The sequence below is a fragment of the Scyliorhinus torazame genome, chromosome 8 (assembly GCF_047496885.1).
Source record: "Scyliorhinus torazame isolate Kashiwa2021f chromosome 8, sScyTor2.1, whole genome shotgun sequence".
NCBI lineage: Eukaryota > Metazoa > Chordata > Chondrichthyes > Carcharhiniformes > Scyliorhinidae > Scyliorhinus > Scyliorhinus torazame.
The window spans coordinates 107,736,353-107,762,078 of record NC_092714.1 but is presented as its reverse complement, the minus strand read 5'-3'; the positions used below and the strand labels follow the sequence as shown (position 1 = coordinate 107,762,078).

General features: G+C 45.8%; 1 protein-coding gene across 1 annotated transcript in view; it reads left to right on the top strand.

Moving 5' to 3' along the window:
* LOC140428025 (cilia- and flagella-associated protein 47-like) overlaps positions 1 to 25,726 on the top strand; it is a 1,060,448-nt gene that overhangs the window by 393,335 nt on the left and 641,387 nt on the right. Inside the window, exon 41 of the mRNA XM_072513997.1 lies at positions 7,161 to 7,274. Coding sequence (XP_072370098.1) covers positions 7,161 to 7,274 — 114 coding nt within the window. The remainder of the gene's footprint in view (positions 1 to 7,160; positions 7,275 to 25,726) is intronic.

Here is a 25,726-nt window from a genome sequence, read left to right as displayed (position 1 = left end):
GTAAGGCTCCTGTACTACAGGTACGAGGGTAGATCCCTGCCTTCTGGCTCTGCCCAGTAGGCGGAGTATAAATGTGTGTGCTCACCGAGCTGCAGCCATTTCGGCAGCAGCTGTAGGAGGCAACACATCTCTGCGTAATAAAGCCTCGATTTCTCTCTTCTCTTGTCTCGTCGTAATAGTGCATCAGTTGTCAGGATCCACGCAAGAACTGATACACACATAGAGAGAACTGAAATGCTGTTAGAATTGAGCTTGCAGAGTTAAGGTCCAAATTACAAGGGAGAACATCAAATGGTCAGTTGCGGGTTGGCATTGGATTATACAGATTAGCAGATAAAATGTGTGTCTTAAAACGTGGTGTGAGAGACAAGGTTTTCACTTGGACCATTGGCACCAATAACTGGGAAGGAAGGAGTTGTTCCGTTTGGAGGGGCTCCACTTAAAATCAGACTGGCTAATTGATTAACTATGGTAGTAGACCGGAGATAGGGCAGCTAACTAATAAAGAAGGGTTGGTAGGAGATTTCAGGAAAGGGCAAACTCAAAATCAGCAAAGAATATATTGAGTCTGCAGAGCAGAGCAACTATTCTGGGTAAAAGCAAGCAGAGTGGTTCAGGATGGATAAGGAGACTAGCAAAGGTAATAGAGCATTTGTGACTTAAGGTTAAGTCAGGGAACATTTTTAAAAGTCAAAGCTAAAGGGGACAATTTTGAACCCGCGCTAGCCGTACGCAGGATCGGCGATGCGGGCGGAAAATCTGGAGTGAATCGGGAAACACAGTTCTTTCCGGAATGATTGCATTTCCCGATTTCACCGCCCCTCTCCGTGACATCACGAGGTTCATGCCCACAAAGGGCGTGGACCTCATTTGAATACAGTTTAATTAATTTAAATATTATTAACAGGGTCCCCTCCACATGATCCCCCCCCCCAACTAACTATTCAGATCCCACCAATGTGATGTCACGTCCGCAAGATTTGCAACAGGTTTGGCCAAATGAGAATCAGTTGAGGGATCCCTCCAGGGGTGAAGTGATACGTATAGCCCCGGGGGAGTGGGATATGCCCGGGCACTGCCAACCTGTGCCTGGGCAGGCCCTAATATGAGCTCCATGGGGAGGGTTCATTTATGTGTGGTGCGGGGGAAAGAGGTGTGATGGAAGAGTGGAAGTGAGGGGTGGATTTCCTGCGATACCTCTGTGGGGGTGGGGAGGGGGACGCAGGATTGTCATCAATGATTTGATTTGATTTAGATTTATTGTTACGTGTACCGACACAGTGAAAAGTATTGTTCTGCATGCAGTCCAGGCAGATAGTTCCACACATGAAAGATAAGGGACATACGATAAATAAACAATGTAAATACAGAGAAATAGACATTGGGTGAAGCATACGGAGTATAGTGCTACTACAGTAAAGAGGATGCATAGAGAGGTCAGTTTAATCCATAGGAGCGACACTAGGAGTCTGATAACAATGGGGAAGAAGCTGTTTTTGAATCTGCTAAATTGCCCCTTAATTGGAAAAAAAATTGATTCTAAATTTACTTAAAAAAGAGTCAATGTGGACATGCCGAATTTCCTTAGTTTTCTGTTGTGCTTTTGTGGTCGTAGCGCCGCGTTGATGGACCAGGATAGATTGTTGGGGAGGTGGGGGGAAGGAAGGGAGATCTCCCAATATCTCGGTGGTGAGCTCTGTGAAGTTGGTTTCTGGTCTCTCAGGACCTGCCATACCAGAGAGATGGCATAAACCATTCCCACTCGTTTTTTCTTTAAAGTGGCTGAATATCTGGAGAAAAAGCTGACGCGTGCAACTGGAGAGTTACACGTCAGTTTTCAGCCTGAGATGGACACTGCGTCAAATTCTGGTAAGATTCTGCCCAGAGTTACTGTATCTGAATACTCAAAGTAAATTAAATGAATTAATAGTATAAATAGAAATTGATAGATTTGTCTGAATAGCCATACAGAGATGTGGTTGTAAAGTTACGAAGGTTCGGAACTAAGACTGGGGTTCAATTCCCCGATAGGGAGATTTGATTTAGGGCAGCACGGTAGCACAGTGGTTAGCACTGTTGATTCACAGCGCCAGGTTCCCAGGTTCGATTCCCAGCTTCGGTCACTGCCTGTGGGGAGTCTGCACGTTCTCCCCGTGTCTGCATGGGTTTCCTCCCGGTGCTCGGGTTTCCTCCCACAAATCCCGAAAGACATGCTGTTCGATGAATTGGACCATCTGAATTCGCCCCCTGTGTACCCGAACAGGTGTCGGAATGTGGCGACTAGGGGCTTTTCACAGTAATTTGATTGCAGTGTTAATGTAAGCCTACTTGTGACAATAAAGGTTATTATTATTATTATAATGGAAGGGATTAATAAAGAACAGGATAAATAGGGTGGAGAGAAATGATCTTAACTCAGAAAATCAAGAAGTTGTTTCACTTTGGATGGAGCTAAGAAACAGCAAAAGGTGGAAATCATTGTTGGTAAATGTGGTTGCAGAGTAGGGAGATAAGCAAAATATAGGTCCATGTAGCAAATATGATAAAATAATCATTGGGACTTTAATCCTTATATAGACTAGGCAAACCAAATTTGTAATATTAATTGTAATTCAGCAAATAAGGACCAAGAAATTGATGAGGGGAAAAATGTATGCAGGCTGTAAAAAACAGGGTACCAGAGCCACCTCAGGCTTGTGAGTTTCAAGTCTGTCAGCCCGCAGAGGACAAATCAATGCTGCTAAATTGCATCATCACCCCTCAGGTTGCCCCAATAACGATAACACTCTTGGTCAATGGTCATTCACGAGAAGTGGAGGTGATTGCAGAGCTGCTATTTCCATGGTCGTGAAACAATTCTTCCGGCGTCGAGGGTTCGGCATCTTGCCTGCAAGACACCAGGATCAGGTTCGCCACACATACAGAGGAACCTTTGAAGATTATGGGGACCACTATGACCCAGTCACCTATGGGCAAGAAGCTTCTGCTCATATAGACTGGGTCCTGAGGATCCGTCTGGGCTGGCTACAAATTTTAAACTAGGAACCGGTGGACGATACGAGGTAATTGGCAAATATCCCAAGGTATTCCAAGAAGGCCATGGCAGAATAAAGGGACCAAGGTCAAAGATTTATGTGAACACTGATGCCCTACCCAAATGTTTCTGGACACGGCCAGTCCTCTACGTTTTACTTAACAAAGTAGAGACCAAACTTGAGCGGATAGAGAGTTTCGGGATAATATGACCAATGCATTTAGCAGAGTGAGTCGCACCAATAGTCCCCATCCACAAGCCCAATAAGCGTTTCTGGGACTATAAAGTAATTGTTAATAAAGTCTCATGTTTAAATTGGTACCCCATGCCATGCATAACATATCTATATGCCAAGCTGGCAAGGGGGGGTCAAACCTTCACCAAACTAGATATGGGCCATGCATACCTCTGTAATGTTCTTGTTGGATGGCCTGATTTATTACAAGAACACTTGTAGTTAAAGTTCTAAACAATTTATTAGCATTAACTGGGGGTAAACTATGAAGAAGACAACAGATGAACAACAGCAAAATCATGCATATGCAATCTCTCTTTTTTACTTCCTCCAGCCAGTCCCAGGTCAGCGGACTACAGTCCCTTATATACTAGTGAGACTCCTAGTGGTCGGTCAGTGAATCACAACACAACCGTGATATGACTACAACCTCCAGCTGGAACTAGACGAGTCATCCATACGTGATGGTTAACGCTCAAGGGTTTATACAAACGTACACAACTGCCCTTCAGAGTCTGGTCAGCATGCACCATTGTTTAATGTGCGATGGAGAACATTTTCCGAACTTAGACGGTGTACGAATCACAGGAACCACGGAAAAAGAGTGTCTGGCAAATCTGGAGTGGGTTTTGAGACAATTGTCTGGCGCAGGTTTCCGTCTCAAACGAGAAAAATTGTGTTCCGGGTAGGTGAAGTGATCCACCTAGGGTACCGAGTTGATTTTTTAAAAAGGCCAACACCCCAAATACAACAGAATTAAAATCTTTCCTCGGCCTTGTAAACTATGATGGGAAATTTATCCGAAACCTGGCCATTTTATTGGCACCGCTGCAACACTGTTAAAACAACACCATAAGTGGTCATGGCAGGTCCAGCAGGATGAAGCCTTCACAATGGCAAAGCAACCGTTTCTATCGTTAAACATCCTGGCTCAGTATGACCCCCAAGAAAGAACTGGGATGAGCATGTGATGCCTCTCCATACGGAGTAGGGAATGTCCTTCCCATTGATGGGACGATGGCACATATGCATCCAGAACCTTGGTGGACATGGAAAGCCGCTATTCTATGATAGAAAAGGAAGCAGTCGCTGTTATTTTTGGGTTGAAGAAATTCGACCCCTATGTCTATGGTCAACATTTGACAATCATAACATGACCTAAATCCATGCTGGGCCTTTTTAAAGAGAATAAAGCTATTCCTCCTATTATCTCAGCTCGGATCCAAGGTTGGGCACTATTGTTAGTGGCCTATGAATACTCTCTCTCTCAAGCACTGCTCGGGAACACACATTGCTAATGTCGATGCCCTGAGTTGCCTCCTGCTGGCTGCCGACATTGGGAGAAGTCATCATGACCTTGAACTTCCTGGATACATTGCCAATATCCATGATGCAAATTCAAGCGTGGACCCAGAAGGATCCCACACTGGCAAAATTGTACCATATGATCAGAGTAGAATCCAAGGACCCCCCACAGATGACATGAAGCCCTTCCTTACTAAACGGCAAGAGCTGAGTGTAGAAGATGGTATCATCCTGTGGGGAGCCCGAGTAGTCACCCCACAAACCGGTCAGCAACCAAATCTGATGGAATTGGTACAAGGACACCCTGGGGTATCCAAGATGAAAATGCTAGCAAGGAGTTATGTCTGTTGGCCTGGCCCCAATACAGACATTGAGAATCTGGCGCAGCAGTGCTTCCTGTGCCAAGAGAACCGGAATCTCCCACTTTTGGCCCCTCTGCACCCATGGGAATGGCCAGGAAGACCATGGGTAAGGGTGCATGTGGACTTCACTGGTTCTGTTCTTGAGATCGATGTTCCTTGTTATAGTCAATGCCCACTCAATGGTTAGAAGCACATTGTATGTCCTCCATGATTTCTCATGCAACAATAAAAAAACTCCGACAATGTTTCTGCAGCCATGGCATACCAGAATTTCTCTTTTCCGATAATGGTACTCCCTTTACCAGTGGAGAATTTCAGGCATTCATGAAGTTGAACGGCATTAAACACATCCGGACAGCTCAATGCCATCCATCATCTAATGGCCTGACTGAAAGGGGAGGTTTAATATTCAAAACCGGAATGAAGAAACAACCTGCTGGTTTCCTGGAATCAAAATTGGCACGGTTCCTCTTTGATTACAGTCACATCGCACACGATGTCTGGTGTCGCACCAGAGGTATGCTGAATGGGAAGACGGTTGCGCACCAGCCTGCTGTTTATCAACTTGGGGAGTGGGGTGGGGGAAGGTGAAGTCAAAGCAGGAGAAGCAAGAAAGGAACTTCAACACCAGACGACCCAAAAGGACGTTCACAGGTGATGCCATCTATGTGCGGATCTTTGGGGATGTCTCCCAGGAATTGTGCTGGAAAAGACTGGTCAAACTCCAAGAGAAGGCTGTGAACAAACCCCTTTACCACCTGAGAAGCAAGGCACTCACTCCAGTGGAGACAATTTCAGCAGAGACTACATCCTTGATGCCGTTGTGACTACCTGCGGCAAGGGGACTTAGCCGATGGGGGACCCAAGAGTCATTCCCCGCGTCAATGGAGATTTGGAGCTCAAAATAGAGACTGAGGCGAGTGATCCTCCACTGGAGGTTATCACCGAAGATGAGCCTCTGTCTGTGGCCCTTCGGCGTTCAACATGGCAACGACGATCCCCAGTCTGCTTCATGCCCCCCTTATCCGGCTCCACCTGCTGCCAACTTGAGGCCTTGTGCCAAGTGACAAAAGAGGCCTCATCGCTACAGGAGTGAGAAGGATGGTTTAGACTTGCGGGGGGGGGGGGGGGGGGATGATGTGCTAACCCTCACGAGGACCACAGGGGTCACTGATTGATTTCCCCGTGGGCTTCGTAGAATACGAGTTCCTTGGTGAGCGGATGGAGGCCTGCCAAACTGGGGCTCATTAGTGGGATTTTTAAATATAGCTCCCAGACCCAGACCAGCAGTTCTCAATAGCCCTGGGTTGGAACGTTTGTTTTGTGTGCCACTGTAGTGGCACGGTAGCACAGAGGTTAGCACTGTTGCTTCACAGCTCCAGGATCCCAGGTTCGATTCCCGGCTTGGATCACGTTCTGTGTGGAGTCTGCTCGTTCTCCCTGTGTCTCCGTGGGTTTCCTCCGGGTGCTCTGGTTTCCTCCTCCCACAAGTCCCGAAAGACGTGCTGTTAGGTAATTTAGACATTCTGAATTCTCCCTCTGTGTTCCCAAACAGGTGCCAGAATGTTGCGACTGGGGGCTTTTCACAGTAATTTCAGTGCAGTGTTAATGTAAACCTACTTGTGACAATAAAGATTATATTATTATTATTTTCAGTTTAAAGTAAACCAGTTTGGCCTTTCATTTAGCGCCTCCTGGAATTGTTACATGGCATCCTGAAGAAAAATGTACAGTTTTGGTCTCCTACCTAAATAAGTACTGGACTTAGAGTGGGGGATTTCATTGTACTTGTTTCTGGGTTGGAAAGTCCCCATTGGGGAGAGATAGAGAAGACTAGCTATGATACCTGGTGTTTAGAAGACTGAGAGGTTCTCCTCATACAAACTTAGTAAGGGCTTTGACAGGGTAGATTGCTCAGAAAATGTTTCCCCTGGCTGTAGGACACGTGGCCAGGGTCTCGGAATAAAGGGTTGGTCATTTAGGATTGAGAGGAGGAGAAATTTCTTGAGGATTTTTCTTCCGCTTCCACTGTAACTTCAGCAGAAGAGCCATGGGAATACTGGAAGAATATACAGCACGAAGGTTTCTGTAGTTTCTCTGCAAAAGTTACTATTGATGAATGGAAGAGACTCCCTGGGATTTCACTTCCAATAACCTTTTGTTCAAAATTTTCAAGCAGATAGTTGTTGTGTATGATTTACTTAAACAGTATCATCTTTTCCAGGGTCATTTTAATGGAAGCCCAGAAGAGTATTTTTGAGACTGAGGATTTTAAATGCATTGCAGCCTTACTAGATAAAGTGAAGATGCAAAGTCATAAGACCAATATAATGTACTGGTAAGTTTCAAAACTAAATTCGACTGATAAATGAATTGACTTGCTTGTCCAATTAATGTTTTTTTTCAATTGATGACAATGTAATTAGAAATGCAACTTAAAGGTTGATTTTAATTCTGTACATTGTTTCAAATCATTGTTTCATCAAGAAATATATAAAGAGGGAATTCCAATGATAACCTATCTTCATTCAAAATACATTAAAATTCTTGTTTGGTGTGAATGACTAAATAGCAATCAAGAGTTTGAATCCGACAGACATTTTTTCCCTCCTTTAATTGGGATAATTTGGCCACTTGTAGCATTTTCACGAATGTTCTGCTGAAATCAGGTATCACAACAATCTGAGGATCGTGAAAGCGCTGCTCTGTTCTGTATTGCTCATAGCATGAGGCAGTGCATTTATTTAATGGTCACTGAATTTCCAACTTCTAAAAATAATTTATTCTTGGGATGTGAATGTCACTAGCATTTATTGCACATTGTTAATTGCCCTTGAACAATATTCTGCCTATGCTCAGGAAATGGAGAGAATCCAAAGTTGTAAATGCAAATTGTAAAGCTGGATTAACACTCTGGAACTGTGGATGCTGGAATTCAGAAATATAAACCAAAAGTGGTGGAAATATTCAGCAGGTCAGGCAGCATCGGATGAGAGAGAAACTGATGTAACTCTTCAGACCATGTTGACCTTTCATTCAAACATATTTAACATTCCTTATTTGGCCCTTGGGATCAAGGAGAGATTTTGTAGAACTTTTCTTGCCGATTGTGGTTCTCCTCTTTTAGGGTACTGAGTTTGTGGACAACATGGTGTATCAGATTTTGCATAATATGGGGAGGAAATGGAGTCATAGAGTTGTTCCACACTTTAGACGTCAACGGTGGCTCAGTCATAAAACTCTGGGTTAGAAGGTTGTGGTTCAATTCTCACTCCACAGAGCTGTACACATAATCTAGACTGACATTTCAGTGCAATACTGACTAAATGTTACACTGTCAGAGATGCCATTCTTAGGTGGGATGTTAAACTAAGGTTCTGTCCACTCATTCAGGTGGATGCAAAGATCCCATGGCATTTTATGAAGAAGTGCAGAAGAGTTACCCTGGTGTCATGGCCAATTTACCCCTCAATCAATACCTAAAACAGGCGATCTGATATTGTGATTCCAGACCAGACCAGACCAGTGGCTACAATACTGGACCAAAACCCCAATATTTTAGTTTATTTTTAAGACTGTGCGGAAAGAATTATTTGTTCCAAGAGTGATTGCATGAAAAAAAGGGATTTGGTATTTTAAAACAGAAAATTATTATGAATACAATATTAAACTCTAACTTCACACCAAAAAGAACAGTTTACAATTATCCCTTAAGCACTACTAGTTAATTCCCCATTAAACAACAAGAAAAGATACAAAGAGCTCTCAATCCATCTTAAAATAAACATGGCATGGAGTTACTTGTGTTACAGGACAGATTTTTGGCTCCTGTTAGAACTCCGTCAGACTCTGGCTGAATATCTTCAAAAGATTGGTTCACCTGGCGTGTTTCAGCTCCCTTGTCCTCAGGCAAGACCCCTCTGCTTTAACTATTATTAATCTTGTTTTTAAACTTATCCTACTGGGAGAGAAAACTGCCTTTACTTGTGGTCAATACAAGGGTTGCCAGATCAGACTTCAACTCTTCACCAAAGCTTTTATGAAATGTCTTTCAGAATCTCTTAGCTCCAACCAGCAATTGCAATCATCTCCAAAAGCTGAAAAGCAAATGAACTGTCCAGTGACTTCTTCAGTCAAATACAGAGCATTACTCCAGACTGAAAAACACATCCGTCTGGCCAATTTCACCTTCTGTTCCTAAAAGCACCAGGCCCTGCAAAACAGGACCATTTAAAAAAAAATGACCACTGCAGTCAGACACTCTAATGCCAGGCTTTCAACCCTTAAATTGCCCAATACATAGAATCCAATATTCCTAAAATCACCCATTCATCACACCCCCCCTTAAAAAAATGAACAGCAATATAGACAGATGGCTTCATTTCTCTAAAAGCTTTTAACTTTAAACATTTGTTATATTATATGTCACTCATACTCTATAGGATATATCATTTTACAAAGAACAGTACTGCACAAGAACAGGCCCCTTCGTCTCGCCAAGCACTTCCTGGTCCGTATCCCTCTATTCCCATCCTATTCATGTATTTGACAAGAAGGCTCTTAAACGTTGCTATCGTATCTGCAAACGGACAAATCTGCAAACAGGCAAACAAACCATGCGTACAGTCCATTTTAGTCTTCTCACATGTCACAGTCATGATAAAGCATCAGCAATCGCATTTTCTCTTCCTGCCACATGTAGAATTCATAAATTAAACGGTTGTAATAATAAACTCCATTGGAACAGTCTTGTGTTTGCTTTTAAAAATCGTCGAAGAATTTTCAAGGATTATGGTCCGTATGTACAATTGCCTCAGATAAATTGTTAGTATCATAAATGTTAAAATGTTGCAACACCAATACCAAATTCAATGCCGTTCTTCTCGATGATCAAATATTTCCTTTGGTGAATGTTGAGTTTCCTAGAAAAATATTCATTTGGTATTTCAAGTCCTTTGTTGCCTTCCTGCAGCAGTACAGCCACAGCACTAGCATCAATTGCCACCTTAAATGGCTTGGAATAATTAGGTGTCATCAACATTGGTGTGGTTGTTAACCACCTTCAGATTATCGATTGCCTCCTGATATTCCAACGTCCACTGAAATAACTTGTGTTTTCCGGTAGAAACTACTCATGCCCAGAAATCTCAGAACTTGTCTCCTCGTTGATGGCATTGGAAATGTTCCAATAGCTTTCGCTTTCACATTCCATGGGGCCACCTGACCATGTCCAATTGTATGGCCAAAGAATGTGTCTTAATTTTACACAAATTCGGTTTCAGCCAAATTTACCACCATTGTTTAGTCCAGAAATGACCTTGTTAGTTAACGTTGCTAGCGCATTCTTCATTCCGAATGGCATGGGTTTAAATTGATACAGATCATTTGGCATCACAGAAGCCGAAACTTCCTTTGCCCTGTCTGATAAATGTTATGGGGTTATGGGGAGAAGGCAGGAAAATGGGCATTGAGAAATATATCAGCCATAATTGAATGGCTAAGCAGACCCAATGGGCCGATATGGCCTAATTTTGCTCCTCTGTCTTATCATGTCAACTCATTCCACCTCATGCTTCTCCAACCAGCCGCCATGTCCCCTCATACTCTCCATGCCAAGCTATGCCTATTTACCAACTTCCCCATAGCCCCTCAAACCCTCATTGCCAATCAATTCCCATCTCTACTCCCCATGCCAACTTATTGTCTGAATCCTTATTAACAAGAATGCAGTAAATTCTAGTAGGAATCAGTTATCTGGCCTGGAGACAGACTGCCTGCTTTTTGTGAAGTTCTTGGTAATAAGTTTCAGTAAGAAGTAAAATTTCTGCATGTGTTGTTAAAATGTGAATTCCTTTATTCTACTTCTAGTCTCCCTCTGCTGTTACATGTGTATGGGTAGCCTTAAGTAAATAAAATGCACAATCTAATGTTTAATATATTACAATTATGAAGCTGAAAACTCCTAAGAAATAAATTTTGTTTGTGACCCCAATGGACCTGTGATAATATTGGGTAGAGTAGTTGTGAATAGTTGCTTAGTCTTACAAATCTGTGCTGTCCAATAATTAAGGAGGGGAGCCCTTCCCTAAGGAGCAATGGGAATTGTACTCTGCCTTGACTGCATTTAGAAGGCAGGCCTTCCAGGAATGTCGAGCCTTTATTTTCTTCTATTGATTCAGGTGCAAGAAAATGGAGTTACTAGATTTTAATTTAATATTCAGTTTGACTTGTCATCAGCCATTGATTTTTATTTTATATAGAGGCTGCTACCATGATGAGATATATTCCGTGTAAGATTTACTTTGGAACTAGTTATTTTACGTGCAGAATATTTTTTTTTACAAAATGAGGCCATGTAGGTTAATTGATAATATATAGATAAATGGACTTGACATATTGCAGAAAGGGGTCCAAGAATTGGGTGAAATCTGGCTGTGCTGAATTGTTTCCCAGTAAGATAAGCTAGCAAAAATTTGGCCAGGATATGATGGGGAAACGTATCTTCTACCACCACCACCCCCTCCCCCATTCTACCCATAAAACATTAGTAAACTTCAGCCTCTTTATCCAATGCAGGCAGAAGACAACAAAACATTTCTGTAGCTTCTTCAATCAATCCTTTGGCATGTTCTGTATTTATGGATTAGAAATTCTGGAACTTTCACTTGCAGTCCAGCCTGTTGCTAACTCTGCAATTGGGCTATCCAACTCTGCAATTGGGCTATCCTCTATGTTACCAGTCATTTTGGAATATAAATATTCTTCTTCTTCTTCTTCTCCTTCTCCTCCTTCTCCTCCTCCTCCTCTTCCTCGTCCTCTTCCTCCTCCCCCTCTTCCTCCCCCCTCCCCCTCTTCCTCCCCCTCCTCACAGGTAGCTGAATAGGGCAGAGTACAATTGTCCTGCATGACATTCATTTCCAAAAAGCCACATCTGGTGCTGGTAATAAAGCATGCTGCTGTGCATGTCAAGAGATGTAAGAGTTTTGAAATTAAAGCAACTTGAGAGATACTTTAGTTGATGGGATCTGCAACCAAATAATTTGTGCCTTTACATTCATTGAGATGGCTATTGAGTTAGATCAGCACATACATTAACATGACCCATCAGGTTTTGACACCAGAAGCATTATGTCTTTTCTCTCCTGATGCAAATTTGACATAAAAAAGGTGAGAACTTGGAAAATGAGACCCGTCTGGTACCTGATAGAAAAGACAGAAAATAATGAGGCCTGTATGCAGTGATTGAAAATGATGTTGAAAATAATACAACAACTTGCAGTTTAAACCTCACTTGAACACAATAAAATGTCCAGATGCACTTCACGGGATCATTATCATGCACAATTTGACACTGAACCACATAAGTAGCCACATAATAAGTGCTGAGAGGAATTACTTGAAAAGGCACAAAGATTTAATGAGTGTTGGAATGGGTGAGCGGAAAATAAAAGGTCAACTTCTCAATGGTAAGAATCATTAAAATAAATTACTAATGTGCGAACTAGTCCGAGTATAAAAGATCAGAGAGGCTCTTTGTAATTTTGTGGAAATGTCACAGGAAGGAATTAAAAATTGCAGATATTAAATCAATTCTTCATCATCTATGAAGGTTAATGTGACTACAGACACATTCCAATTCGAGTCAGACTGGTTCAGGAAATTAGTAACATATAAAGGTCAGTGGAACATGTGCGATGGATAAACTCAAACCTTAAATGTATAGGATAATTGCAGTGCAAGATGTACATCTGATAATTGCCACTCACATTAGTGTGGGAAAAAATGGTGCTGGTTGATGTATTCTAATTGCCCAAAGCTGGATAAAATAAATAAATTGGCTGACAAATAGCATCTGTAATTTGATGGAGGCAATTGCAAAGTGCCGCAAATGAAAATTAAGCAAAATTTATAGTCCATAAATGGTGTTAAATTGTTGAGGATCAAGTGGAAAGAGCCTGAGGAATTCCACCAATGTAAAATAATTCTCAGAGAAACCAACAGAATGTGGAACTAGATAGTAAAAACAGTTTGAGAAAGTCATAACCAAACTGTACAGTGCTCTGGTCAGACCACATCTTGAATGTTTCATGCAGTTCTGGTTGTTGATAGACAAGTAAGGCATTAAAGTGCTAATTAAGGTGCTGAGAACACCCATGAGGCTGATCCCTGGTGCTTATGGTCTAAGATATGAGAAAAGCCTGGAAAAACATGAATTCTTTAGCCTGGAAAGGTGTCTGAGAGATGATCTCATCAAGGCGTAAAACATAGCAAATAGTTAATGCGATTTTGCTTGAAATTAAACTATGGATGGAATTCTTCCAACCTGTCTGTGGTGAGTTTAGTGTTGGATGGGCATGGTGAGTCTGGGGCCAGCCAAAATGTTGGAAACCCACTGATGTAAAATCACATTGCAATTCCCAATGGCGGGTTAATGTTGGGTGGTTCATCCCGTGGGCAGGTGGCACAAATTGTATTTGCATCTCATGACTGTTCATAAAAACAGCTGCCTGCCAGTATCCAGTCAGATTTTCTAATCTTCTGTCACATCAGTTCACTAGAAGACTTTGATGTAAATACAACACTGCCATAGTTCTACACAATTCTTGATGCACCGTCCACTACTCTGCCGGGACAGACTGGTTCCTACTTCCATTTTCATGCTGAGTTGACCTTCTTGGACAGCACTATGCTGCTGGACCCATGGGCCCTCCTGTGTCACTGTCTCGATTCAGTACTTCACCTGGGGTTGTGGAGTACAGGGGTCTCCTTCCTGTTGTGTTCTGTGACCTTGTCTTTGCAATAATTCATACAGAACTGCTGGTGACTTAACTAGAATGATGATTATTGATTTACGCATGGTAAGGTAGCAATCAGAATGCTATACAGACATAGGTTACTATTTGAGTTCCATAGACTTTCCTGGAAATGCCCCTGCGTACGACTGTCCTGGTGTATGCCTTACGACCTTCTGGCGAGAGCCCGATGTCACAGGACTGATCTCTGATGCCAGCTGCTTGTTGGCGGTCGCATTGCTAAGTGTATATACAATATTATTCACAGGCTTATCACCACATCCCCCTTGTTTTGGAGATGTTGATCTTTACATACAAACATGATTGATATCATTAATTTAAACATGTGGCTTATATATAAACAGATTTAACTATAACTAACATAGACATGATATGCCTGCTAGGTGTGTGTCCCTTGTGCACAGCTCATTGTGCCTCCCTAACGGTATCACCCCGCTGGTCGTCTGGGCTCTTGTCAGCTTTTTTGAAGACTGGTTTCCGTGCCGGTCTTTTGCTCCTTATCCTTTTGACACAATGCTATTTGAAGGCATATATGCTTGTTGGCCACACCTGCATCACCAGATTTTTCTTTTTCCGTGTCCTTACACGATGCTCTTTGCTGCTGCTGCGCCGTTGTGTATTGTCCGGCTTGTCGGCCACAATGTCGATGTCTTCTCTCTTGGTGTCATCAGTGGAATTCACGGCATCCCCCACTCTCCTCCTCTTCCTCTTTTTTGATTTGATTACCATTTTGTGAGTGATTGTGAGAGTGCTTCTCTTTTTGTGTCTGGGTTTGGCAACCCTTGTCTTGCCGCTGGTCTGCACCATGGGAGCAGCAGTGCGTGGATCATCAGTTGGGACTTCTCGTGCCGGTGTGCTTTCGAGGGACTGTGTGGTCACAACCAAGTTTATGCCTTCAATGGGTGGTTGCAGAGCCTTGCACTCTTGGTGCCTGGGTTGGAACCACATCTATAACGTCAGGTGTTGGCCCTTCCTTACGTGTTTGAGCCTTGAGTGATGGCTCCTCATCACTCAAAATCACAATACATATGTTCTCTGGTCCTGATGAACCAGGCAATGGCTCATCCTGTTCTTGCAATATTATGTACGTATCATCCATCATCGTAGAACGACATACCAATATAGCCATCAGCTCCTCTAACCCTTTGTTCGGTGGAGTGGGGAGTTGATAACTGGAACCATTTCAGAGGCTTGAGACGATTCACCATATGCCTCTGGAGCCACTTTCTCCAAGGTTGATATTATGTCTTTCATTATTAGTTTATTTGAGTCCTGTTCCTCCAAGGTGTCGGCTACAGCAATTTCACTTTCCATCTCGACGTGTGCCATTATCGAACTTTCACACTTCTCGGTGTCCTGCACCGCCTGGGCATCCCTTGTGACCACCTCGTCATTCCCGCCAAACCACCAGAGCAGCGCTTCACAGGCACCTTAATCCAGTTTGCCATCACTCCCGCGAAACAACCTTACCAGCGTTTCATAGTCATCTTCATCTGGTTCACCCTCCAAGTCTTTACTTTCTGCAAGGTCTTCATGGTCTTCGTATATGTCATTGTAGTATTTGTCATTGGAGTATCAACTGCAAGGACTTCTCCTGTAAATACAACATTGCACACAGAATTATGTATTCGCGTAGGAGGCAACCAATTTCAAAGTCAGCATTGAGTTTTGCTACAAAACATTCATTTAACATTCCATGCTGTGGAACTTCAGGAGGACTGAAGAAATTGAAGAATGAATCATTTGGTGCAGTTTTCGTAACTGTTTTGCAAGTATGGGAGTAGAGGGATACGGACCCAGAAAGTGCAGAAGATTTTAGTTTAGACGGGCAGCATGGTCGGCGCAGGCTTGGGGGACCGAAGGGCCTGTTCCTGTGCTGTATTTTTCTTTGTTTGTTCTTTGTACTCTGGCCCTTATGCTTTGGTTTAATGGTTTTCAGTGTGATATTTTTTCCTTCCTTCCAGTCTGTGTTTCCCGTGATTTCTGCTTTATCAAAGAATGATGATTCAAGCTTGTCAGGCCGTGATTCCAGCTGGTTTACTTTCGGAATTACCTAATTTGTAAAATACGCATTAGATTCAAACTTAAACTCTAGAGTAAAGCTTAATGGCTGTTCATGCTCTTGTTATGGGCCAGGGTTTAGAAAACTCCAAAGTATATCATGGAGTTAAGCTGACCTACAACTGTTTATTGATTTTGGTTATGATGAGCACAAGAGCCTGCCTCTCAGGTGTTATTCAATAGAGTTCTTAGGCGCTTTTAATCAAAAAACAAGGTTTATTCTACGAATTTAGTTAACATTTGTATAAACACACACAGTAAGCATTTTTATCAACGACTAACATAAAGACCCCACACAACTGCAGTAATCTCTGTATAACCCTTAATACAGTCCCTCTTTAACTGTTCCAATTCAATAACAAAATCCAAGTAAAACAAGAAAGCCCTTTTCAAAGGTGTGGCCCAGCACACGGCATTCTTACTGATATAAGAGTTGTTTTTGATACTCTGTTCCCCTTCTCAAACAGCAGGTTTGAATTCCTTCCAGAAAGTGATTATCTCTTTTAAGTTATTAGGTTGTCTGGAAACAACTTTTAAAATGAAGATAGAGAAACAGAAACACTTCTTTCAACCTGTGCAATTCAAAACCAGTCCAAAACTCAAAGTGAAAATAAAACCCACAGAGCCACAAACCAGCTCCACCCACACAATGACATCACTGAAGTCATGTGATATGACAAAAACATTTCTTAATGGGACATTCCCATGACATTCTGAACATTTAACATTCATATCTTGTCTGTGCTTCAATACGGACTCATCATGCTCCTGTATCATGCCACTGAATATATACATCTTCTTGAAGACTGTTAACCAGAAGTCTGGAATACTCTTTGGCTCTTCCATCTCTTTAATTGATTCGTCATCCTCCACGTGGACTTCTGCTTGTTTCTCATCGAATGACTGCACCAGCGTACCTTGTTGAGATTTGTAGAATTCGGCTGGCCACTCGCTGTATCGAAGGTATAGCCACTCAACGAAGTTCAGGGCCTCACATGCATCTGCTTCTATGATGAACTCGGTTTTCATGTCTACAATGAAAAATGGTAATAGATACGTTGTGTTGTGTACGCTTAACTCAAGCTCACATTCACCAAGTGTCTCAATCTTCATCCTACCGTAGTGTATTGGCAGTCTCGCTTGATCGACCACCTTCGGCTATGCGATCAGCTTGTGCATAGCTGACGGACTGAGGAGGTTGGCCCTCGTTCCCATATTGAGGTCACATTTTACCAATGTGTCATTCATCCATACAAAAGTTTTCCATCTAGTTTCGATGGCATCAGGTCTGTCCTTACTAATGTCGCGTTTTTTTTGAAAGTGCTTCTTCACTTATATTTGTCGGACTCTTCTGGTCCTTGGTTGATATGAGATCAACCAAGAACTGTTCGTCTGGAGGCATCTCATCAACTGCGCTAACTGTTCTGATTTGGTCCACTGTCGCACGCAAAAAACATTGTTTCACAAAATGATTTGTACAACCACACGGGGAACATATTCTTCCATATGCTGGATATTGCAGTGGGCCATTCAGTTGCCACATTTCTGGCATAAGATGGCGGCTCCTGTCGGCTGCTTAAAATGGCTGCCTGCACTGAGACCACGTTTCTTATTGACAGGAATCACAGTGCTGATGGCCCTGGTGTCCTCTTCCATGTTGCTGCCAAAATGTTTCAGAGTGAGTGCACTGATTTGTTGTACAGCCAACTCATTCACATGACACATCTTAATCGCATTTTCCAATTTGAGGTCTTCCTCCCGTAACAACCTTTCACGGAGCTTATCATTCGATATGCCAAATACTATTTGGTCACGTATCATTGATGATTTTAGATCACTGAAATTGCAGGAGTGGGCCTTCAGGTTACAAAACTGTCGAAAGATTCGCCTAGTTTCTCTGGCGCCGGGGACTTGGCAGGGGCGGGAATCGCGCCAGTCAGCGGCCACTGGCAGCGCCCCCCCTCCCGGTGATTCTCCATCCCGCGATGGGCCGAGTGGCCGCCCGTTTTCGGCCGGTCCCGCCGGTGTAAATTAGAGTAGGTACTTACCGGCTGTGTGAGTGGCCTCGGGGGGTGGGGGGCGGGGGGGGGGGTGCGGCAGATCTGGCCACGGGAGGTGTCCCCATGGTGGCCTGGCCCGCGATCAGGGCCCACCGATCTGCGGGCAGGCCTGTGCCGTGAGGGCACTCTATTCTTCCGCGTCGGCTGCTGTGGTCCTCCGCCATGACCGACGTGGAGATGACCCCCCTGCGCATGCGCTGGGATGACGTCAGCACACGCTGGCGCTCCCGCGCATGCACCACCTGGCAGAGGCCCTTCGGCGCCGGTTGGCGTGGCGCCAAGCCCCTTCCCCACCGGCCGGCATGGCGCAAACCACCCCAGCGCCGGTCTAGCCCCTGAAGGTGCAGAGGATTCCGCCCCTCTGGGGCGGCCCGATGCCGGAGTGGTTCACGCCACTCCTCGGCGCCGGAGTTGCCCGCCCCGCCAATTACGGCAGAATCCCGCCCATATCTTTTAAATGTTTCATTTTTTTCTGAGAGCAATCCCGTTTGAAGTACTTAATTACCTCATCGTATCTCTTGCTCTCTTCTTCGCTATCAAAATCAAATGTATTGTAGATTTCAATTGCTTGTGGACCCGCCACCATGAGCAGCAATGCAATTCACCTTTCGTTCTGCTGTGCCTGCAGACCAAGGGCTGAGACATAGAGTTTAAACTGCTGTTTGAATACGTGCCAGGTTTCATCAATGTAACCCAAGACTTGAAGCTGGTGAGGTGCTTTAAACCTTCCATCTTGTACTTCACCGTCGTTTGTTGCATTGAGTCACCACTGTGCTACCATAATTCAATGCAGAGGAGAGCAACACAAATGAATAATGGCGGGATAGATTATGAGTAGCATTTCTGTAAGTTGGACATGTTCCCACTGAAAAATAGAAGGTCGAGAGGTGACGTGATTTCCCTTCTGAGGAATATTAAATGATTGGATAATATGGATTATGAAGAGTTATTTTGTCTTGTCCAGAACAGGAAAACCAGAATACATGGATTATATTTGAAGGGCGGTAACTTCAAAACTGATCTTTAGAAACAATTCAGCGAGTGAGTTGTCAGTCAATGCTACATTCTGTCTATACTCTGGGGTAGAGTATTCCAAAGATTCACAAACATTTGAGTGAAGGGACTTATCTTCATTTCGGTCCTAATTGCTGCATGCTAGCTTTGTGTTCTTTGTACAAGTACATTTGAGTCCCTCTGAACATCAACATCTCGAAGTTTCATGCCTTTCAAAAAAATATTCTGTTTTTCTATTCTTACAATATGAATAACCTTACACTTTCCCACATTATACTCCATTTACCACCTTGTTGCCTATTCATTTAACCTGTTTAAAAAAAAATCTCTTTGTGGCCCTTTGTGGCCTCCTCACAGCGTGCATACAGTATGGCCAGATGATTGGTTTCCAGGCAATCAGGTGCCAACATTGAACGAGCAGCTGGGGCGCGATTCTCCGACCCCCCACCGGGTCAGAGAATCGCCGGGAGCTGGCGTGAATCCCGCCCCCGCCGTGTCCCGAATTCTCCGCCACCAGAGATTCGGCGGGGGCGGGAACCGCGCCGCGCCGGTCGGCGGGTCCACCCCCGGCGATTCTCCGGCCCGCGATGGGCCGAAGTCCCGCCGCTGTCAACCCTCTCCTGCCGGCGTGGATTAAACTACCTTTTGAACGGCGGGACAAGGCGGCGCAGGCAGGTTCCGGGGTACTGGGGTGGGGGTCGCGGGGCGATCTGGCCCTGGGGGGTGCCCCCATGGTACCCTGGCCCGCGATCGGGGCCCACCGATCCACGGGCGGGCCTGTGCCGTGGGGGCACTCTTTTTCTTCTGCCTTCGCCATGGTCTTCACCATGGCGGAGGCGGAAGAGACACCCTCCCCTGCGCATGCGCGAGGATGACGTCATCAGCCGCTGACGCCCCCGCGCATGCGTCGCCTGGCGAAGACCTTTTGGCGCCGGCTGGCATGGTGCCAAAGCCTTTCCCGCCAGCCGGGGGAGCGGAAACCACTCCGGCGCGGGCCCAGCCCCTCAAGGTGAGGGCTTGGCCCCTAAAGGTGCGGAGACTTCCGCACCTTTGGGGCGGCCCGACGTCGGAGTGGTTCCCGCCACTCCATTACGCTGGAACCCCCCGCCCCGCCCGGTATGTGAGAATCCAGCCCCTGAAAACTGCTTGTGAGCAGCCAACTCAACAGCACATCAGGAAACTGAAGTCAGCTCTGCAGTTTCCCTGCCAATGTGTATCCAAACTCTGAAATTATAAGAGATAAAAGCCTTTTACTAAAAGGTGAATTTTTCTCATGAATATGAGGTCGATGGCCAAACCTTTCACAATGTTACACGATGTATGTAATTCAGTGTCATTGGAACATAAGAGCATAAGCAATAGGATTAGGCCTGCTTATTGAACCGTTTCTCGCTTCACAGATGTTGTCGGACCTGCTGAGTATTTCCAGCTTTTTCTGTTTTAATATGTAAAATAAGATCCTAGGTTTTGCATTCATGGGCGTTGAATAAAAAAACGGAACTGATGTTTAATTTATGTAACAACTTGTATAATACTTTTAACATCATACTGCTTGAAGAGTCTTGACTATCAAACAAGATTTGACACTATAAGCCACATGACATATTAGGACGGGTAAACATGTAGGTTTTAAGAAGTGCTTTAAGGAGGAAAGCAAACGAGAGAGAGGGATTCAGGGAGGAAATGCCAGAGTTTAGGACTTAGCCAGCAGAAGCCATCTATGATGGAACAATTAAAATTGGGATATGTAAGGCCAGAATTGTATGAGCTCAGAGATCATTGGGCGTTGTGGTTCCAGGTGGTTACAGAGATGATGGAAAGGTCATTGAGGTCTTAATAATAATAATAATAATCACTTATTGTCACAAATAGGCTTCAATGAAGTTACTGTGAAAAGCCCCGAGTCGCCATATTCCGGTGCCTGTTCGGGGAGGCCGGTACGGGAATTGAACCCATGCTGCTGGCCTTGTTCTGCATTACAAGCCAGCTGTCTAGCTCACTGTGCTAAACCAGCCCCTATGTCTTTGAAAGGCATAAGAGGAATTGTAAAATTGAAGCGCTGTTGGGCGAGGAGCCAATATAAATCAGTGATCATGGATGATGGGTTAATGGAACTTGATGTGAGTTAGGATAGGGGAACAGAGTTTGTGCATGAGTTCAAGTTATAGAAGGTGAAAAATGGAAAATGTTGCAGTAGTCAAGTCTAGATATGGTTATTGTAATGATGCTAATATGTGCATAAACTATGGGGTGAATTTCCCTGCTATTAGTACGTTAATGGTGCATAAACACCACAGGAATTTAGTTTCCAAGTAGGAACATCAAGCAGAAGCTGTTACTCCCTTATTTCTGCTATTAAGATAGTTCCCTTGAGCTTCTGAACCATCAGCTTTGAGTTTCCTGGTTTTACAGTCCTGATGTACTCTGGCTAATTTGCACTGAGATTTATGAGGGTTAGCAAATCCCCAGATCAATTAATAAAATGTTTAGGAGTTTCTGACATAGAAAAGTCTGACATAGTTTGATAAGTGGGTCTCACTGATGCCACCAGTGTTGGAATCACAGAACCTTCACAGTGCAGAAGGAGCACATAAAAGGAAGCTATTTTTGAGGCTGTAAATGTTTTAATATTGGGAAAGACCTGTCATGATATTCAGATACACATATCATGGAGCAAACACACATACACACTGATGGACAGATCAACGGACCAATCAACACACAAGCAACATCACAGCCAATCACCAGTGAGAGCACACGCACTATAAAACGGGGAACACCACAGTTCCCGCTCATTCCAGCAGGAGACGGCTCAGGGCACAGAGCTCACAGCGTGCCACTCAGACATACACCATGTGCTGATAACCTCTCTAAGGTAGTGTTAAGGCTATGTCCACAGGTTAATGGGTAAAGTACGAACCACAGTGATACGTTTTACAGATGTTGTTATCAAGAGTAATTAAACAGAGTTGTACCATCTACAACCGTGTTGGTTCGTTTGTGTATCGGAACACCCAACACGACATAGTACCAGGATTGGAACCCAGCAACTGTGAGACCTACCTGCACATCTTCAGGGATCCGCCATCCTACGCCATGGACACCATCAGACCCCCGCAGCCGCTCCAAATCGCTGGAAACCTCGGCGTCAACTGGAAGCTGTTTAAACAGCGCTTCCAGTTCTTCCTAGAAGCCACAGAAAGGGAGAATGCATCGGACACCAGGGAAATCGCCCTCCTCCTCTCCACGGCAGGGCAACACGCCATCCACATCTACAACTCCCTGGTGTTCGCGGAAGGTGAGGACAAGACGAAGTACAAGACGGTCCTTCTTAAACTCGAGCAGCACTTTAGCGTCGAGGTGAATGAGAGCTTCGAGAGGAACCTCTTCCAGCAGCGCCTGCAGGGTAAGGATGAGCCTTTTCAATCTTTTTTGACACACCTCCGTATCCTCGCGCAGTCCTGCGGCTATGAGGCCACCTCCGATTCCATGATTCGCGACCAGATAGTTTTTGGGGTCACCTCGGGCACCCTACGCCAGCAGCTCCTCAAAATTAAGAGCCTCACCCTAGCCACCGCCATCGAAGCCTGCGTCCTCCATGAAAACGTGACCAGCCGGTACTCGCAATTCCAGGCGGCCGAATCGTCACGGCAGGGGTCCTACGAGGCCGAGCAGGTCCAGTCGATTGAGTTCCTCCCGGCCCGCTGCCCGGACGAGGGCGGCCATTTTGTGCGCTTTCCTCCCGCGCTTCTACGCGCCAAAAGAGACGCTGACGCAGAGGGACGTGACGCGCACTCTACGCAGGACCGAACTGCGCATGCGCAGTGGCGCATCGAACGCCATGACATCACGACGTGCGGCAACTGTGGATCCGCACATTTAAAGCGGCAATGTCCAGCAAAGAATCGACAATGCCTCCGCTGTGGCAAGATGGGACACTATGCTGCCTGCTGTCGAGCACCTCAACCTGCCAACGCTCCCCAATTCCGCCAGCCTCGCAGGGACGTGCGGGCCATTCAGCCTCCATACACCGAGTCATACCCTGATGACGTACAGACCGGTGACACCGACGACCGGGAAGCCTTCCGCGTCGCGGTCATTGACAGGAATCGGATGTCCCCAAGCAGGACCCGCCAGCCGATGCCAGTGAACAGCGTTAATCAGGGTGATGAATGGTGTGCCACCCTGACGGTCAACCGATCGCCAATCACATTCCGTTTAGACACTGGTGCCTCCGCCAACCTTATTACATGGTCGGCATTCTACGCCTTGAAGGTCAAACCACCGATTCGGCCATCCCGCTGTCAAATGGTCGATTACAATGGAAATGTTATCCCGGCCATGGGATCCTGCCAGCCCGAGGTTACACACAATGCATACATGGCCACGCAGCCCTTTGAGATAGTTGGATCATCAAAGGACTCCCTGCTAGATCATAGAATTTACAGTGCAGAAGGGGGCCATTCGGCCCATCGAGTCTGCACCGGCTCTTGGAAAGAGCACCCTACCTGAGGTCAACACCCCCACCCTATCCCCATAACCCAGTAACCCCACCCAACACTAAGGGCAATTTTGGACACTAAGGGCAATTTATCGCGGCCAATCCACCTGACCTGCACATCTTTGGACTGTGGGAGGAAACCGGAGCACCCGGAGGAAACCCACGCAGACACGGGGAGGACGTGCAGACTCCGCACAGACAGTGACCCAAGCCGGAATCGAACCTGGGACCCTGGAGCTGTGAAGCAATTGTGCTAACCACTGTGCCACCGTGATGCCCCCCTAGGCGCACAGGTGTGCAAGGTTCTCCACCTCGTTCAGCAGGTACACACTCTGTCTCCAGAAGGCACGTCCGACTTCCCAGATGCAGACTTTTGGGCACAGCTCCACTCGCTCCTCGCCCACAACCAGGAGGCTTTCGAGGGCATGGGCACACTGCCCTACACTCACAGAGTACGGCTCAAACCGGACGGTACCCCGGTCGTTCACGCACCTCGTAGAGTCCCAGCACCACTCAAAGACCGCCTCAAGCAGCAACTGTAGGATCTCCAGGACCAAGGAGTACTTTCCCGGGTCATGGAGCCCACGCCATGGGTCAGCTCCATGGTGTGCGTAAAAAAGCCCTCTGGGATCTGCATCGACCCAAAAGACCTGAACAACAACATCATGAGGGAACACTATCCCATACCCCAATGGGAAGAGATCACGAGCGCAATGGCCCGGGCTAAAATTTTTACAAAGCTTGATGCCTCTAAGGGTTTTTGGCAGATTCAACTGGATCAGTCCAGCAGGAAGCTGTGCACCTTCAACACTCCTTTTGGCAGGTTCTGCTATAACAGAATGCCGTTTGGCATCATCTCGGCATCCGAGGTGTTTCACAGAATCATGGAACAGATGATGGAGGGCATCGAAGGGGTGCGCATCTATGTTGACAACGTCATCATCTGGTCCACCACACCACAGGAGCACATCAGTCGTCTCCAGCGCGTATTTGCTCGGATACGAGAGCACGGCCTGCGCCTCAACCGAGCCAAGTGTTCTTTTGGCCAAACTGAGCTAAAGTTTCTGGGGGACCACATATCCCCGTCCGGAGTGTGTCCGGATGCAGACAAAGTGACGGCTATTACAGCCATGCCGCAGACGGCAGACAAGAAGGCAGTGCTATGCTTTCTCGGGATGGTCAACTTCCTGGGGAAGTTCATTCCCAACTTTGCCTCCCACACAACGGCTCTTCACCACCTAGTGAAGAAGACTACGGAGTTCCAGTGGCTTCCAGCACACCAGAAGGAATGGGAGGAGCTCAAGATTAAGCTCACCACAGCCCCGGTCTTGGCGTTCTAAGACACTTCTTGAGATACGAAGATCTCGACTGATGCCAGCCAGTCCGGCATTGGGGCGGTGCTCCTGCAACGGGACGACACATGGCCTAAGCCTCGCGGGCCATGACACCCACTGAACAGCGCTATGCGCAGATTGAGAAGGAGTGCCTGGGTTTGTTAACCGGCATAGATAAGTTCCACGACTACGTGTATGGTCTCCCTCAGTTCACTGTGGAAACCGACCATCGCCCCCTGGTCAGCATCATACAAAAGGACCTGAATGAGATGAACCCTCGCCTCCAGCGCATTCTGCTCAAGCTCCGGAGGCACGACTTCCAACTGGTCTACACCACGGGAAAGGACCTCATCATCGCGGATGCCCTGTCCAGAGCAGTGAGCACACCCCCCGAATCGGGGGGGGTTCGTCTGTCAGGTCGAAGTGCATGTGGCCTTCACATCAGCCAATCTGCCAGCTAATGATGCAAGTCTGGCCCGTATTCGCCTGGAGACTGCGGCTGGCCCCCTTCTACAACGTGTGATGCACCACATGACGGAAGGGTGGCTCAAAGGACGGTGCCCACAATTCTACAATGTCCGGGATGACTTGGCCATCATTGACGGTGTCCTCCTAAAGCTGGACCGGATTGTGATTCCACATAGCATGCACAGGCTGGTCCTCGAACAATTACACGAAGGCCATCTCGGGGTTGAGAAGTGCAGGCGGAGGGCCCGAGAAGCTGTATACTGGCCGGGCATCAGCGACGACATCGCCAACATGGTGCTCAACTGCCCCACCTGCCAAAGGTTTCAGCCGGCGCAACCCCCTGAGAAGCTTCAGCCCCATGAATTGGTAACGTCCCCCTGGGTGAAGGTGGGTGTGGACCTTTTTCATGCGCTCGGCAGGGACTACGTCATCATAATTGATTATTTTTCAAATTATCCAGAGGTCGTACGCCTGCACGATTTGACATCGTCAGCTGTCATCGGGGCATGCAAGGGAACCTTCGCCCACCATGGCATTCC